Source organism: Lutzomyia longipalpis, chromosome 2 (genome assembly GCF_024334085.1).
Source record: "Lutzomyia longipalpis isolate SR_M1_2022 chromosome 2, ASM2433408v1".
NCBI lineage: Eukaryota > Metazoa > Arthropoda > Insecta > Diptera > Psychodidae > Lutzomyia > Lutzomyia longipalpis.
The window spans coordinates 1709964-1727204 of NC_074708.1; the positions used below are offsets into that span (position 1 = coordinate 1709964).

General features: G+C 32.3%; 1 protein-coding gene across 2 annotated transcripts; it reads left to right on the top strand.

Moving 5' to 3' along the window:
* Positions 1 to 285: 285 nt before the first annotated feature.
* LOC129788530 (uncharacterized) lies at positions 286 to 10883 on the top strand. 2 transcript variants are annotated; one of them, XM_055824669.1, is made up of 6 exons: positions 286 to 863; positions 7305 to 7724; positions 7806 to 9647; positions 9729 to 9866; positions 9952 to 10159; positions 10233 to 10883. In XM_055824669.1, exons 1-6 carry the CDS (start codon positions 738 to 740, stop codon positions 10535 to 10537), a joined length of 3039 nt encoding a protein of 1012 aa, XP_055680644.1. In that variant the 5' UTR covers positions 286 to 737; the 3' UTR covers positions 10538 to 10883. The 2 variants fall into 2 exon arrangements, with proteins under 2 accessions (XP_055680644.1, XP_055680643.1); XM_055824668.1 differs by having other exon boundaries at positions 7305 to 9647.
* The last annotated feature ends 6358 nt before the right edge of the window (positions 10884 to 17241 follow it).

Genomic DNA, 17241 nt, shown 5'->3' on the forward strand with positions numbered 1-17241 from the left:
CCTCAAAAAAATTCAGGAAGTCTAGGATTTTTTTCAGGGTGTTAAAAAAACATTCTCCTAGTATAGAATTTTAGAAAAGAAACGTCATTCGTTAAAAAAAATTAAATATCAAGGATTGAAAAATTAACGATAAAAATAAAAAAAAATTAACCCTTCCTTCAAAGTTTTAATCCTGAAGAATGTTTAAGTTCGTTTTTTTACGATTATAGATATTACCAATCTGTGCTTGTTTTAATGATTTTCTCTAGCATTTGCATAGAAGAAATTCCTACTAAAACAAGACAGACCATCGCGAAGACGTTGATGGGTTTACCTTCCAGCAGGCAAAAATTTTCTTGCATTCACAAATTATTTCTCCATAAGCTCTTTTTTTTCTCTTTTAGAGTGAGAGTCGTGCTATCGCGAGAGTCTCTCGTGCTCACGTTTAATTCGTTGGTAAAAAGAGAAAGAAGTTTTTAATACAAAATCTTCCAACTATCCATTCAGTTCATGTGTGAACGTCGGTTGGAAAGGTAACAAGAGACTCTCTTCTGTGGGAAATCTGCAGATTACTCCATCTTCCAAACTAATTGGTGTTCAGCATCTTTTGCATTTCCGTATCTTGGCACTCACCACACACAGAAAAAAAAATTGAGTTGTCATTTTGTGGAGTAAAAGAAGAAAGTGACTGTCTGTGAATATTTGTGTGGTACATGCAATACCAATTTTTTTTGCTGTGATAAAAATATTTTTTCTTTATGGTACAAAGTGCAAGTGGTTCTTCTGGAATACAAAACATGACTTTAATTACCAGGCTAATTATTTTATGTTGCTGCATGATAGCATCGTCAACACCACAACCTCTTGGACCATCTTCTCCAAATGTAAGAATTCAATGAAATTTGCTGCAAAAGTTTTTTTTCCATCAAAAGCTCTTTTCTTTTGAAATATTTTCTTGTACCAAAAAGGATTTTTTTCTGTTTATTTAAAAAATAAAAGTGATTTCTTATCCACGCAATAGTGAAAATATATTTTTTAAAAAAATTGATCTCAGAGGTCATCAAAATCGTGTATCTTTCACATCGTGAAAATTCTCTTTTATATACATAGTAGTGGGTATATCATTCCTTATGCTCTCCGTCTCATCTTGACCTACTGCAAGGTATTCATTGTCTCAAAGGCAGCTTCTGATAATGGCCACTTGCTTACAAACCGATTAACATAAATGCACTTTACATACATACAATATTATGTACATTATAGGGGTACATACATATCTCATACTATGTACCAAAACCATCTCTTTGCTTCCTTTTTAGAAAGAAACGCGAAACTGATGAAAGAGAAACATCAACTATTTGTATGTGGGTTGTGTGGGGAAATTTTCTGCAGCATTCCACTGCTCATCATCTTTCGTTCGTTAAGGTTTTCTTTTTAATTTCTTCTTCTTCACTTCTAATGCCTCTCATTCGTCCATGACGAATAAAATAATTTTTCTGTATCCTAATTTTGGTTTTTTTTTTCCTCTATAAATTCTATAAATTATGACGTACGTGGAGTTATTTAAACCTTAAAAGCTCTTGAAAAATGAAAGGTATGATATGCAGTTATTTTAAACCAAAAGCACTCATGAATGATTAAGCTTTCTTAATTAATCATAATTACATATAATGGTCTAACAGGTTAACAAATTTCCTGAAAATGTTTGGCTTTTAGTTTAGCACGTGATATAAAATTATTTTAAATCTATTTTAGGGTATTTTATTATTTTATTTTTATGCTGAAAATTCACAAAAAAAGTTTAAAAATCAACGATTTTTTTTTATATTTTATATTAAAGTGAAAAATAGTAAAAAGTAATTAAGCTTACCTGCCTATTTAAATGCTACATATAAACAGAAAATAATCTTCATGTAAAAGGACGAATTTAATTGAAAGAAGAAAAAGAATCAAAATTCCGTACAAGGAATAAAATGATTATATTGGATCTTTTATTAATCACAATAACCTAAATACTTCCGTTGGAAAGCCTCTCAAATTTACACATACACACACTTATTATGTACGTACATATAGGTATATATTTAAAAGAAATCTTCTGCTAAGACTCTTTCTCACAGTGCAGTGAATATATTTCTTTCGTCGCATCACCGCAAACTTCCAACCACTTTATGGACAATATGTATTTGACTGTGATTTTGTATAATTACGAGTGAAATTGGCATTTTTCACCAATTTTCTTTTGTGCTCTTCTGGGGGCTTTTTTTGCTGCTGCCTCGAAGTGCGTAAGCTTAATTTGATATTAACCACGTGGTTTAGATTGTTTTTTTTTAATAAGAAGGAGAGAAGGAAGATCATGCAAGGATAGAAATTAATCTCTGAGACTGACTAAGAAACATTTTATTTTTTTAACACAACGGATAGTTTTGTTTCGAAGAATATTTATTAATGATCTTGAAATAGTGGCTAAAGAGGAAATTAAAATCCTCCTTTAGACATATTATATGCATAATTTTTTCATGATTGGTAGGTATAATATTTGTGCGAATACCGATGAAACTTCTTCACTTTCTTTTCGCTAACGCGGAGATAGTTTCTGAATATATTTTTTGTCGTATAATAAATACGGATCTGTGGTCAACAATGATCAAGTTGGCAGTTTCAATATACCTACTTATATACATATATAGTATGCTATGTACATAAGTAAACATACTATACATATATAAGTATATAGCTATAGACATTACATCTGTTTGGAGAAAGACATGAAGTTTCGCACGCTGGATGAAAATGTCGAAATATCACCAAATAAGAAAGAAAATAAGCACAAGATGAACACAATGTGAAGATTTGTAGGTATCTATCTATACTCAATACCATTACAAAAGTGAGAGTGATTTTTTTTGCTGAAATTTATTAGGAACACGATCTTCACGATATTCAATAATAATAATGCTCCATGTCTCCTACATTATTTTGTGATCTACCTTTTTTGTTTCAACCACACAAAAAATGCATGATTGTACTTAAATGGAATAGTTTGAATTTATCAAAAGGACCCATTGTACATTCATGAGTCATCTATGGAGAAAAAAAATTAGGAAATATGTCTTATTCATTTTTAATAAATAAAAAAAAGCATTGGGGATAAATCGAAGATTTTGCATTTTTCATTGCAAGGGGTGTTTATCTGGCGAATATTTTGGTTTTTCAAGCGAATTATTCGAATATTTCCGAAGATTTACATAAATATCTTTTTCTAAAAACCGAACGTAATATCCAAAAACGTATTTAGGACTTTTTTGGTTTGAATTTGGTCTTTTTTTTGGGTTCATTTTATTACTTTTTAGCAAAAATTTACTGCTTTTCCGTTTGAATTTAGTTCTCTTTTAGACTCTAATGATTTTTTTTTTAAAGTTTTGTTCCTCAATTTGTGCTGTGTTTAGTCTCTTTTTCCGGTTGAATCTACTACTTTTCCGTTTAATTTAAATGTTTTTATGCTTAAATTTAGCATTTTAGGCTTAGACTTATATTTGAATTTTCTTGACAAATTATCCGAATATTTCCGAAGATCCGAATAATTTCATCCAGATAAACTCCCCTTGTTCCATAGCGATAGAGCAAAATTTATAGGTCATTGGTGAGGGAAATTTTCCGCTTTAAATTTTCTTCTCAGGACATTTTGCTCTATTTAACAGAGAACTATGATATTTTGAGCTTTTCCTAAACCCCTGAGAAGCTTTTCTTTACCCTGCTCTCCCTCGCAGCTCTCCTTTCTTCTAGATTATTTTTAAAGAAGAAAAAATCTAAATTTTCCCACAATTTTCCTTTTATACACACAGATATTCTTAATGAAGTAAAAAGTATTTTTTTCATTGCAATGTATAGCTGTAAAAAAAATTAAACATTAGTTAGGGTATAATACGGAGAAAATAACAAAGAAAATAGACTTTGATTGCTCAACTTTTGGAAATTGCACGATGAGGAGATTTTCTTGCAGATGCCAAAGATGTGTTGGTGGTATGAATTCAAAATAGCGTGACCCAACATTATTTAGAGCGAAGATGTGCAGTGCAAAATAAAAATCTCACAGATGCTCTTTTTTTTCAAAGTTAATTGCTGCACAAACTGAATTCTTACGCCAATTACAATGTATAAATACACATAAATTGCTAATTTACTAATACAATCAATAATGAGTATTTTACAATTTTTATTTCAAAGGAAAAAAAATAAAGTAAAGAAGAAGATTCCTCATTCATTTTCATGGATCAATTGGATTAATCTTTAATTGATCTGAGGTTATCTGTAATCAATTAAAAGCGACAAGATAGTATTATGGATCAATCAATTAATCGAATTAATAATGAAAATTCAATAAAATAAAATAAAATCACAGCAAAAAAAGAAATAAGTAAAAAAAAAAGAAGATCGTGGTAGAAATTTTACTTTTACTCGCAGAGTAGATAAATTAGTATAATATTGTAATTTTATTTTAATGTTTTATTAGCATATTCGTCTCATAAAGTGAATGTCACACTAACCCAGAGTTGTACGGTATGGCACCTAAAAATTCCATAAAGTTTTTTTTTTCTTAATTTAAAAATTATCAACGATACATTATGCATATTATTGGCCTATTAAGCATCGACCCAGTTGCCTGCATTAGTGTTAAGATAGATACCTCAATGCTGAGTGAGAAGAAAAATCTAGCAAGAAATCATTTCTCAAATGTCGTGATGCTGTAGTTTTTCTTACTAAAAAAAAAAAGATTTTAAAGTGTTCAAATTAATGATATTTCAATCACAAATTTAAGCTTGAAATATAACTTAAAAACCTTGTCATCTTACCTTAGACCATATGATAATGCCTCATGCCAAACTAAAGCTAAATCATCAATATATTCAGGTTAAATCCCATTGAAGATGCTACTTTGTCAATGTAAAGAAAATTGGCAATATAGTGTTTATTGCAAGACGTTTGTCTTTTATTAAATTAAAAGAAAAAAAAATGCTTTCATGCTATTTAATTTGTTTTTGAAAGATCATCAGGTATATCATTTATATATCTTCGACTTACCCATCGTGGATTTTTATATTGCTTTTTTTTATTAACAGGTAAAACGTTAAATCTTTCTCTCTTTCGTTATACGATTCCATTAACATTTTTTTTACACAGTTTCTGATGATGCTTTTCAGATAACAGGTACTAAAGGAGCAATATACATATATAATATATCACATACCACGTATATACAAACAGTGTAATATATTGAAACAGCTTTTTAGCATTCACAACTACCGCAATCGCTGAAGATGAGGAGAGAAAGTATTCGGGGTCTTGTGAAGTATTTTCGAAAAAAAAAATTTTTTTTTGAAGATTAATATACTTGTTCATTTACCTTTAGCAAATAAAATAAAATAATTATTAAAAGAAAAAATACCTGTGAGGTGACAATAACACGTTCCAATATTTTTTTAAAGGAAATTTGTATGATTTTTTTTTACAGATAAAAATGTAATAATTGCAATCAAACTATTTACTTTAAGAAAAAAAATGAGAAAGAATTAAATTGTTGCTAACGAAAGAATTTATACCATTTCAATGTGATTGCTTTACAATACATATGCACAGGTATATATAAAATGAAAAATTGGGTTAGTGAACTTATTGGGAAAGCCTTTCATTTTCAACTGAATAGAATCGCGTGAGAAGATGTCTCTCCACACAGACTTAACTGAAAACAATATTTTTAAATCACATCTAATGAAAAGATAATAATCGGTGCAAAATTGTTCAGCTCATTAATATTCATTTCTTTTTCTTCTATTTTCCCAGTACATCACACTCTTTTACTCTCTTCTTTTCTTTCTCAACAACTGCGTCGTATAGTATATATAGCGACAGTGGGGACGCCTGGTTAAATTTCTGTAATATGTGTGTAAATCTCACGTAGGAAAGGAATTTATGCTATTGATGATTCGTTTATTTTTTGCAATTTTCTTGTGTGACATGTGCACATCATTTTTTTTCTCCATTAGGTACGTAGTTTTTACTGATTAGTGCGCACGTTTACGAAATAAATTTGTATATGTACACTTATCTATGTATTTTATTTTGTGATGTCTGCAATTTCCAGATTTGTGCTAAAAGTGAAAGGAAATAAGATTCCTATTCACAGTTTTTATAGCTTTCAAATTCAACTTGAAGCAAGCACGCTATAGCGACCATTCCTCCTGAATGTGCCATCGTTTTAAATTTTAAAAGCAAATAACAAGATAAAGCTTTTAGTAGTTAAATGATAAAATTTACAAAAATTAATTATACTAATTTTTTCCACTATATGTAGCAGATGAGAGCTTAGCATAAACATTATGCTTATTGGTGTTGAAAGAAAAATAGTATTTTATTTACCTTTAAAAATTAATTGGAGTTTCCTAAAGGATTTATGTTTAATATTTTTTTCATTATGAAATAGTATAAATATAGTACTCTCACATGTAGTGCAATACATACATTATTATCGAATAAATATTAGGATAAGAGCTCTTAAACTGAGAGGTAAATGATGAAGAAACCTCTGCGCCTCACCCGTTCGTTGTGCATCAACTTTCATCTCACTTTCGTTTCGTTCAGTTTTTTGCCATGCATACATACATATATAAATTTCCCAAACATTATTTCATCTTTTACCTAAGTTTGCAAGTTTACCTTTTGTATGCGGCACAGATATTAAATTATAAAGTGAAAAAAAAGTGTCCATTGAGGAGAGCTTATTATTTCCATTCATGTCTGTTTCCGCATATATATCCAAATTAATATGTTTTTATTTATTTCTCATTGCGGAAGATGTGGTAATTTCCGTCGAAAATTACATCTTTTTCATCAACTCTTTCGTGGACACAAAAGAAAGAAAAGACAAAAAAAAGATTCCTCCAGTTGGTGGTACACCTGTGGAGGAACAGCAAAGAAAGTTTATTCAGGTCCATCTCGGATGTAATTTGAAAGATTGTTACGACACGCAATTTAAAGCACACAAAATACGCACATGACATGAGAATAGTTAGTATTTTATTCGAAATTATGTAATTCCAAAGGATTAATAAATACCAAACTGACCAAAATGGTAAAGTGTTAGAAAAGCTACCTAACTCGTTAGTCATCTTTATTTGTCGTACATTAGGTATATAGTAATTCTCTTCCTATATAAATGTAATGATGAAGCATCATTTATGCAATTTTAATTTATCGTACAAAGTCTCAAATTTACTAATTTCATCATAATTAATAAGAAAATAATATTTTTTTCTTTTCTTATTTAGACACCGAATCAGGCATCGAGAAGACAATTAACACCTGTCCAGCAAACACATATCCTTTCGGATATTCAACAGCACCAGCATCGCTTTAATATTCCCCAGAGTCCGAGTATTCCAGGAAAGACAACCTTCTTCCAGCAACCATCAATTTCTGTTGCTTTCCCCCCTCAAACGGCTTTCGTGCAAAATCGACAAGTTAATGGGGGTCAGGGAAACCAATTTCTCCTTGCACAGCAACAATCACAGAACACATATAGGAGTATTCTGCCAACAAGACAAGTAAATTCTATACACCAGCACCATACACAGACCAATTTTGTACCAAATTTCCAAACACAAACATTGCGACAGGCTGTGCCACCACAGAATCAATTTCAGCGCAGCGTACAGAATCAGGTGCATCAATCATTACCATTTGGAAATGTGCGTTTCCCATCGAATCAGTATCAAATTCAAATTTCACCTACACTTGGCCAACAATTACCAACTCTCACGTCATTACAGAGTCAAGGAGGATTTGCACAACCCCAAATTCCCGGGAATCCCGATCAATTGCTGCTGCAGCCACAATTTCCACCACTTGTCGATCAACAGCAACTACTCACGCAGCAACAGAATATTCAATTCCCCGTGCAACAGGGTATCCCCAATCAACAGGAACTCCTCAATCAACAGCCATTACCTCAGCAAACGCTACCACTTGGAAGCTTCCAGCAACTCCCATTGCTGCAGCAGGAGCAAGTTTTCCGGGATTTGCGTACAGACGAAGAGCGTCTGCGTGACCTAAGGGAACGTGAACGACTCATTCAGAAGCAAGAGCAATTTGTGCAGAAGCACTACCAGAAGCAACAAGCAAAGGCACAGAGGCTCCATCAGGAATTCCTACAGACACAGCAACAAATTAAATTGCAATCATTGCACAAAGCGAAACAACAAACTCTTCCACCCCATCTTACACCACGATACTCCAATAGCCGTACAATTGCTCCCCATGAACATGATACATTTCAGAAAGCTCTGAAGGAGTACCATGAACTTCATCCAACAACACCCACAACGTCCGCAGCTACGGAATCATCGACAGTTGCATTTTTACCCACAACCACCAAAAGGAGTAAAAATAGGTCAGAAATTACAATATCAACGCCGGAACAATTGGAGCAATTGCTACAGGGTCAGAGGATTTTTACACAACAAAAATCATCGGTGAAGGCCAAGAGTAAGGCAAAAGTTGGCAAAGGATTGGGTCGAGATGATCTCATAAGGCAATTGAAGTTAGCCCTTGCGGAGCAACCACAGGATTTACCACAGGGAAAGAACTACACATCAATGGATCTGGTGCTGCCGGATGGACAGAAGGTTCAAGTGATAAGAACGACAGATCCGAATCTTATTAAAAATGCCACACCACTTGCAGATGGGGAGTCAATCCTCACGCAACTTGCAAGTTCCCCACAAGCACCTGTTAATGTTTATGATGCATTAGCTAAAGGTGGTGTCCTCCCGCCTGGGGCAAATTTTGAAGTAATCAAACAAAATTCTGATGGAAATTTGGAAGAAGTGGCTCAGCTGCCACCGCAGAAGAAGGTCACATTTGTCTACCTCGAGGAGCAACAAGATGGAACTTACAAAGTACAGGGTGTAAAGGGAAATGGTGACAAGGAACCCCATACGTCGGGGACTGAAGTTGAAAATATAATTGAAAAGATTAAAAAGGGTGAAATTCAATTGCCACCACCATCAAATAAAGTTCAATACCAACCACCTCCAAAAGAAGAAGTATCTACCACGGAGGCTCCAGTGAGAAGCTCCTCTGCACCAGTTAGCCCAACATTCTCTTCAACATCTTCATACGACGACACGGCATATGTTTCATCGCCCCGTGCAACATCATCAAGGAGTACGTACGTTAATCCTGTATCTGTTTCACCATATTCCACAATTGCAACCCCAAGTAGTGAGAATAGTGTATACTACACGGGAGCACCCAGTATTAGGGTGCATAGCACAACACCAGCACCCTACAGATCAACTACATTCACCCCAGAAGCTGCTCCACTTGTTGAAACAACAATCTCGGCAACTGAACAAGTAACAACAACATCAAATGTTGGTACAACGACAAATACGGAAGAAATGGAATTGTCGACAATCCTCAAGAATAGTGGTTTGCATGCCATGGCGAAGTATCTAAAGCAATCGGGTCTCGATACGATTCTCAATGAAACAGGACCCTATACTATCTTTGCACCAACGGATAAAGCTTTCAAGAATCTCCTAGTTCAACTTGGTGGCCCGGAAAAGGCTGAAGAAAAATTCCGTAATAATCCTCGTCTTCTTAGTGGGGTGAGAAGAAAGCTCTTCAGCAGCAATTTTTTTTTTTACATAAAATATTTAAATAAATTAATGTTTTTATGTATTACACAGCTTCTTCTGCATCATGTAATCCCGGGATCCTTTGAGATAGCCAGTCTTCAGGATGAAATGACAGGAGTATCATTGGCAGGGACACAACTTAGGGTGAATCAGTATAAATTGCATGATGCTGAGTGGAATGATGTGAAGGTACCTAACTATTCTTCTCAGTTTAGTTCATGAGAAAGAAGAGCTTTTCTTGAGAGTTTTATTTCTTTTAAAACTTCTCCAATAGGTTACAACAATAAATGGTGCTATGGTGGTGCCAGATAAACAGGATATCACCATACCACAGGGTGTTACACAAGGTCTCGATAGAGTGATGTTCCCACTTCCTGTTGGAGATCTCTTGCAAACCCTTCAATCAGATCGTGAAAGGAGATTCACAACCTTCCTACGTGCTGTATTTGCTGCAGATCTTTCGGAGATTCTTCAAATGAAGGGTAAATTCTAATGCAAATTATTATTTAAAAAAATCTTTTTGCAATCTTTCTTCTTCTTTTTTTTGACTATAAGGATCTAAAACGTATACAGTCTTTGCCCCAACTGATGATGCTTTTGCCAAATTGACCACTGAAGAAGTCAATAGTATGGTAACGGATAGGGAACGTGCGAGAACCCTCGTGACGAATCACATATCACCGGGTACACTGTATTCAGCTGGAATGAGATTCTATCAAATTCGAGAGTCCATGTCCACGGGAAAGCCAATTACATTGCAGAAGAATACGGGGAAAATTAAGATAAATGATGGACATATTGTTACATCAAATATTCCCGCAACTAATGGTGTAATTCATGCTGTAGATATACTCCTGTAGAGGCATTTAAATCCATTAGGATCCCTTTGACTTTAATAAAAATAAAAATAATGTTGTATGTATTTCCCATCCCGAAGACAACAAAACATCCTCATTGGTAATGTCTCGCCAAATTTTAGAGAAAAAAAAACAGAAATTTTCCTTCCAAACAACATAATTTGAGATGAGCTTCTTAAAGCGCCATCATTTAGTTAATAAATAGACTCGTATTAATAAGATTTTTTTACCTAAATTATTTTTTAATAAGAAAAAAAAAACATTATTGCCTCTTACAAAAACATAATGCGCATATGTTGTTAATTCTTTTGTACAGTATTTCCTAATAAATTGATTGTTTTAACAAAAAGAATTTTCCTTCCTACCTCTCTGACGCAATATCCTTTATCGTTCTCGTTGTTGACAAAAGAGTTCTTTGTACAAAAGACCATTCATCCAATAATTTCATTGCAAAATAATGTTGGACACGTGCTTCAAATGAAAATCATAATCTTCTCAATATAATTTATTTTTAACAACATACTTAACAATAATATTATATTATATAGAGATATATTTATATAATAATTTTAATCCGTTTCTTTTCCTTCTGCTAAATACATTCGTATTACATACATATTTAGTAAATATATACATACATAACCTATGTATATATGTACATAATATTATTACTATGTATATGCATATTTTTCTCACTTTTAGAGCATTCATTTAGCATTCTTTTTTTTTCCTAAGTACCAACCATTTCATTTTTTCTTCTATTCACATTTGATTGAGGAAAATTCCATTATATAGTCACTTCCCATTGTTATTATTACGTACCTATTAATTCAGGAAATGTGTAATAAATATAATACAGTATATTATTACGAAAATATAAAAAAGAAGTTTTTTTTCTGAATCAAGAAAATGATATAACTGTATTGAGATAATATAGGTATGTACTCAATTTCAGAAAAGAAAAATTATTCATTTAATTTTTTTTCCCATGTAAATATTTTTCTTTTTCAATTAATCTTGATGTAAATATTTAAAAAATATACCTACTAAATCTCTTAATTAATTCTTTCTTTTTATTTTAATCCAACCCAATGCTAAAGGTTTAGGTCAATTCTTTTTTTTTGTTACTAAATGCTTGCTACAAGTGTGTCTCTCGAGCAATTTGTGCGGGGCAAAATGATTCAAAAACACATTTTTTTGTTTATATTGGAAAGAAAAAAAATTACTCAACATAGAGTTTATTATATCGACTTTAACGTCCACAATAAAATCACGATTTTTACCTTTAGGTCATCCCTAAATAATCATGATCAATTCTAACATTTTTTTTTAAAGGAAAACATTAATAAAGTCTGCTTTATATATAATGCCATAATAAGAGAACGTTCATGTATATATTACAAAATGCTTCATGACTATTAGGATCTATTAAATGTAAATTATAAAATCGCGTGTATAAGCTTATTCGTTTTTAGTCTATTTGATGTACAACATTTATATTTTTTTCATTTTATTTTATCGGCTTTTTTATTATTTTATTTTTATAATATTTCTTTTATTTGACTAAATTTGCAAAATATTCACAATTAAATAAAATTACGGAAAATAATATGTCGGTACCTAGAAAAAGGCTACATTATCAATGTTAATAACCGGTTACGTATAATCATTGTATAACAATTTAATATAGTAATACAATCTCTGATGGGATGAAAAAATCCAAGAGTTCCGTACCTTCCTCTTTTGAGGGGAACGTAGATGGCGCGCGGACTGGTGCAAATTCGGGGGTAAGTGAAATGCAAGGAGGACCTTCCTCCCATTCACAAGATCATTTGCTTTCGAGCGCTCATGGTGATCACTTGAAGGGTCGCATGAGCTGAGCGTTTTTTCTATATGGACTTTTTTCTATATGGACTTTTTTCTGTATGAACTTTTTTTTGTACCTACGATGAGTGGGTTGCAGAAGAGGTGCACAAAAAAGGGCTGAAGGAAGAAAAATGTACGTACACGGAGTTGAGTTCAGATCTTGCAACATTTTTGGTTGTACATGAGTGGGAATGAACAGAAATACATTTTCTTTCCCTTTTGCACAATGAGATCTTCCAAAGTCTTGAAGAACACAAATTTTGTCTTTTCGAGCAAAATTCTGCCTCAAACACGCTAGCTCATTCGAGACGAGCTGATATTGTTACTAACGAATTTAAAATACTCAATATAAACTTTTATTTACTTTTTTTTTTATTTTTTAGAAGTTTTTTCAATCTCTTTTTAAGACAACTTTGAATCAAAAATTTACTTTTAAAGGTTAGTAAAATAATAATTTTGAAAACTCCGTGAAAATATTAGGTAAATTAAAAAAATATATAGGTATCTAATTTTAAAAAATTAAATTCAAAAAATGAAATTGAATTGATTAAAATATAATAATTAATCAATATTTGGCTAGACCAGAATAATAGAAAAATTCTATTTGCGGGTTTAACCCTCCGTATACTATGAGGGGTAGGTGACCAACCCTAGAGCTATATTTCGAATTATTACGCCTTAGTTCTTAGAGATATAGAACCAAGCTTTGAGAAATAAGTTTTTTGGTTATCTAAGAAGATTGTGTAAAAATTTCAGGTCAATCCGACCACCAGAATAAAAGTTATAAGGAAAAAATATAAAAAGAGGGAATTCATAAATTGTTGTAACAGTCAAAATTCCATTTTCTCTTCACTTTGTCACTATTTGTCTCTTTCTAGAAGATTCTAACCTCAAAAAATTATTGAAAAAAATCATCAAAAAATCCATTGAAAAATTTATTTTTGTGTTCAAAATGGATAAAAGACTTATTAGGGAGTACCAAGGAGTCTATTAAAGCTCATTTGACTGAAAGATTTTGCTTTTTTGCAAAAAAAATCTATGGGGTCAGTCACCTACCCCATTGTAATACACGTAAGTGTTTTGGTCACAGTACGGAGGGTTAAGGCGTTTAAAAAACAAAGTGAACAAAACTTTTTATAATTTTCAGCGATGTTTCAGCATAGTGCTACTTGGAATTTAGGATTTATAATTGTGTTTGAAGTAGTACATCGAGTACATCATTATATTGAAAAGATAGTCAGATTAATATTTTAAGAATAAAAAAAGAATTTTTTGAGGCTTCCAAAAATACTTTTCGCGTGTTAAGAAAAAAATATTCTTAAATATTTTTCTTTTAGCGCTTTTTAAATCTTTATATTTCTTCATTAACTGGGTAGTGCAGAATACGAAACGGATGAGTGGTTTTTACTAACTTAAAGGGATTTCTCAGTATAATTATTTTAACCTGAACATGTCAATTGGGGCGAATTTAGTCGCTAATGTAAACAGTATGGAGTTGCTTGCTTCGCTCCAATTTACCTCGCCTCGCTTCGCGGGGATTAGTTGCAAATTTTAGATAAAAATTTATTGTGGCGGAATATATTAACGAATAGAGATTCAAATCTTTATCTAAAAATTAGGCTATGTACTTGAATGGAGTTTAAAGGGGAATATGTACGGCCACTCGAAATCGCCTGTTATAAGGAGCCTCTGCACTAAATTTCATTGCGATCGGTCAAACGGTGTAGATTTCTATAGCTGTACAGACACGAAGATTACCAAAAAACAGACCTTTCTTTATTAATAGATAGATAGGTATTTTCTAGCCTTCCATTCGAAAAATGCCATGATTGATATATTTGTGTAATTCTCTGCTTTAGTGGTTAGAACACGACGGATTTGTAACGAATTAAAATATGAGGGGTTAGATTAGAGACTGCAATTAATATCTTAGGTGAAAAATCATTTCAAATATCGGAAAATATCATCAACCTAATTTACCCCATCGGTGACTATATTTATCCATCGACTTTCACGAAAAGCAAAAGTGGAAAGATAGGAAATGCTCAAAAAACTCATATTCCCTCGAATGGCCTAAAAAAATTGTAAGACAGAAAATATCGTATTAGATTAACCTATCGAGGACAATATCTTGCCTTAATTTGCCCCAGCCCCAGACGTCAGATCGTGAGCCCCAATTTTTCTAATTTATTTATTATATAAATTTTTCTGTCCGATAATCCATACGATTTCACACTTATAAATCCTAAAGATGCGACAAAAAATATGCCGAAACATCGCTGAAAAGTATAAAAGATTGTGTTTACTTTGTTCGTTAAACCGACAAATAGAATTTATATTACTCTGGTCTAGCCAAATATTGATTAATTATTATAATTCAATCAACTCAATTTTTTTAATTTAATTTTTTTTCTTTTATTTTACTAACTTTTAAAAGTAAATTTTTGATTCAAAGTTGTCTTAAAAAGAGATTGAAAAAACTTCTAAAAAATAAAAAAAAGTAAATAAAAGTTTATATTGAGTATTTTAAATTCGTTAGTAACAATATCAGCTCGTCTCGAATGAGCTAGCGTGTTTGAGGCAGAATTTTGCTCGAAAAGACAAAATTTGTGTTCTTCAAGACTTTGGAAGATCTCATTGTGCAAAAGGGAAAGAAAATGTATTTCTGTTCATTCCCACTCATGTACAACCAAAAATGTTGCAAGATCTGAACTCAACTCCGTGTACGTACATTTTTCTTCCTTCAGCCCTTTTTTGTGCACCTCTTCTGCAACCCACTCATCGTAGGTACAAAAAAAAGTTCATACAGAAAAAAGTCCATATAGAAAAAAGTCCATATAGAAAAAACGCTCAGCTCATGCGACCCTTCAAGTGATCACCATGAGCGCTCGAAAGCAAAATGATCTTGTGAATGGGAGGAAGGTCCTCCTTGCATTTCGCTTACCCCCAAATTTCCTTAAAAAGACCTCATGCGCCATCTACCTTCCCCTCAAATGAGGAAGGGCCGAAACGATTTTGGCACTTTCGCCCTTCTTTGTAATACTATGTGTAGATAGCAAAGGTATAATGTACTGTACATATTTATGTTGCAAACATGTAAAATGAAAGAATTTCTGCATAGTTATGTGGAGTTGTTGAGAAGAAAATTGTCAAATTACAAAATTTTCTCTTTTTTTCACGACAAATGATTGATTTTTAAAGTAAATTGAAACCGAATGAAAGTAAATTGGTAATTTCTTCGTAAGCTCCTACACCTGGAGTTAATAGTATAGGTACCTATTGTAAAATCATGTAAAACGGAATTTGAGTTATTCACAAAATAATGGTTAGTTGTTACCTTACTGTAAATTATAATATTTTTTTTTAATCATCACTAACCATTTGAGAAATTCCATCTGATAACTACCGTTAGATTTTAAGATTTTGTTTTAGTAGCTCCCCTCCCAGCACACCTTCAGCAGCCACCACGCGGTCCGTGGCGGTCATGGGTGGCCCCTGTGGCGCCACCAGACAGCCACCACACGGTCAGGTGACATACAAATGGGGAATAAATCGTGACCGGTCACTGTGACGTCCCCTCTGTGGATGGCTCGTGGCTACGGCGCAAGCATCCAGAAAAATTTCCCACAAAAATATCCCAAAAATATTCTTTCAAAATATATTTCTACAACATACATAGAGGGCATGGCGATGGTATATTCCCTCATGAAATATACAATAATATGTCAAAGAATTATCATAACTTTGTAATCAGATTTTCGGGGTATCAACCATTCAGAAATAAATGCGATATCCACTTTACGTCTTGAAATTTAATGAATAATCTCAAAATGCGGGTCCTTAATGCAATTTTATTAATTAAATGATTTAAAATTGACGATTTTTAGGGTAAAATAATAAAATTGCAAAATATTGATCAAAACCTAAACTAAACCCTTTTAGAAGGGTCCTGACATTGTTTTATGTCAATAAATGTCCAGGATTATAAAGAAAATAATATTATTTGTAATGATATTTTTCCACGTGCTTCATATGGGCTAAATAGGGAACCATTGCAAACATTATTCTCGTAGGCTTACGTAAAATAGATAGCTATTGCAAAGACTAAAAACTGAAAATACGCTGTTTTCGAGACTTTAAATAATATGAATTTTCTGCAAACAAAATGAATTCATATATTTTACTGTGCGTCTGGAAAGTTTAAGAGTTTTTTTGCAAAACATTTGGGTATTTCCAATATTAACATATGCATTGATGCCCAAGTGCTGCTCGAATTGCTACCTGGAGCATAATCTTTTAGTTTTCCCTACTAAGCCTTTCGGCAGTACAATACCATAAAACCAATTTATTACCTGCAATTGTCTCAACTAAAGGAAAATACTTACAGTAATATTTGTGTTAAAATTTTTACCTATATTCATACCTAAGATTAAGATTGAAAATTACGTTTAACCTGTTATTTAGTAGGTGCGGTAAAACATATTTTTTTCTCTCTTGAACGTACTTAAATATCGATTGAGTGGTTTTTATTTTAAAGATAATTTATTTTCTGACTAAAAAATGAATAACTATGATTTTTGGTTTGGAACGATCACAAAAAATATAATTAGTAATTAAAGAGAGCATTGATAAAATGGAATTAAAAACGCGAAAAATTTAATAAAGTATCTTCGGATGATTTTTAATTATTTAAATTAATGTAAAAGCATATTTTAATTCAAAAATATAAAAATATTTTTTTTCTAATATTTTTATTTTAAACTCATTTGGCAATGATCTCCCGGAGAATCATTGCTCTTGTGAGTGAGAAGCATCGCTGTGACGTCATGCACTTCTTAGGA

Coding starts and splice junctions, on each gene's coding strand:
- LOC129788530 (XM_055824668.1), top strand. CDS start 738: ATGGTACAAAGTGCAAGTGGTTCTTCTGGAATACAAAACATGACTTTA. Junction 9,648..9,728: donor ATCCTCGTCTTCTTAGTGGG/GTGAGAAGAAAG, acceptor TGTATTACACAG/CTTCTTCTGCATCATGTAAT. Junction 9,867..9,951: donor CTGAGTGGAATGATGTGAAG/GTACCTAACTAT, acceptor CTTCTCCAATAG/GTTACAACAATAAATGGTGC.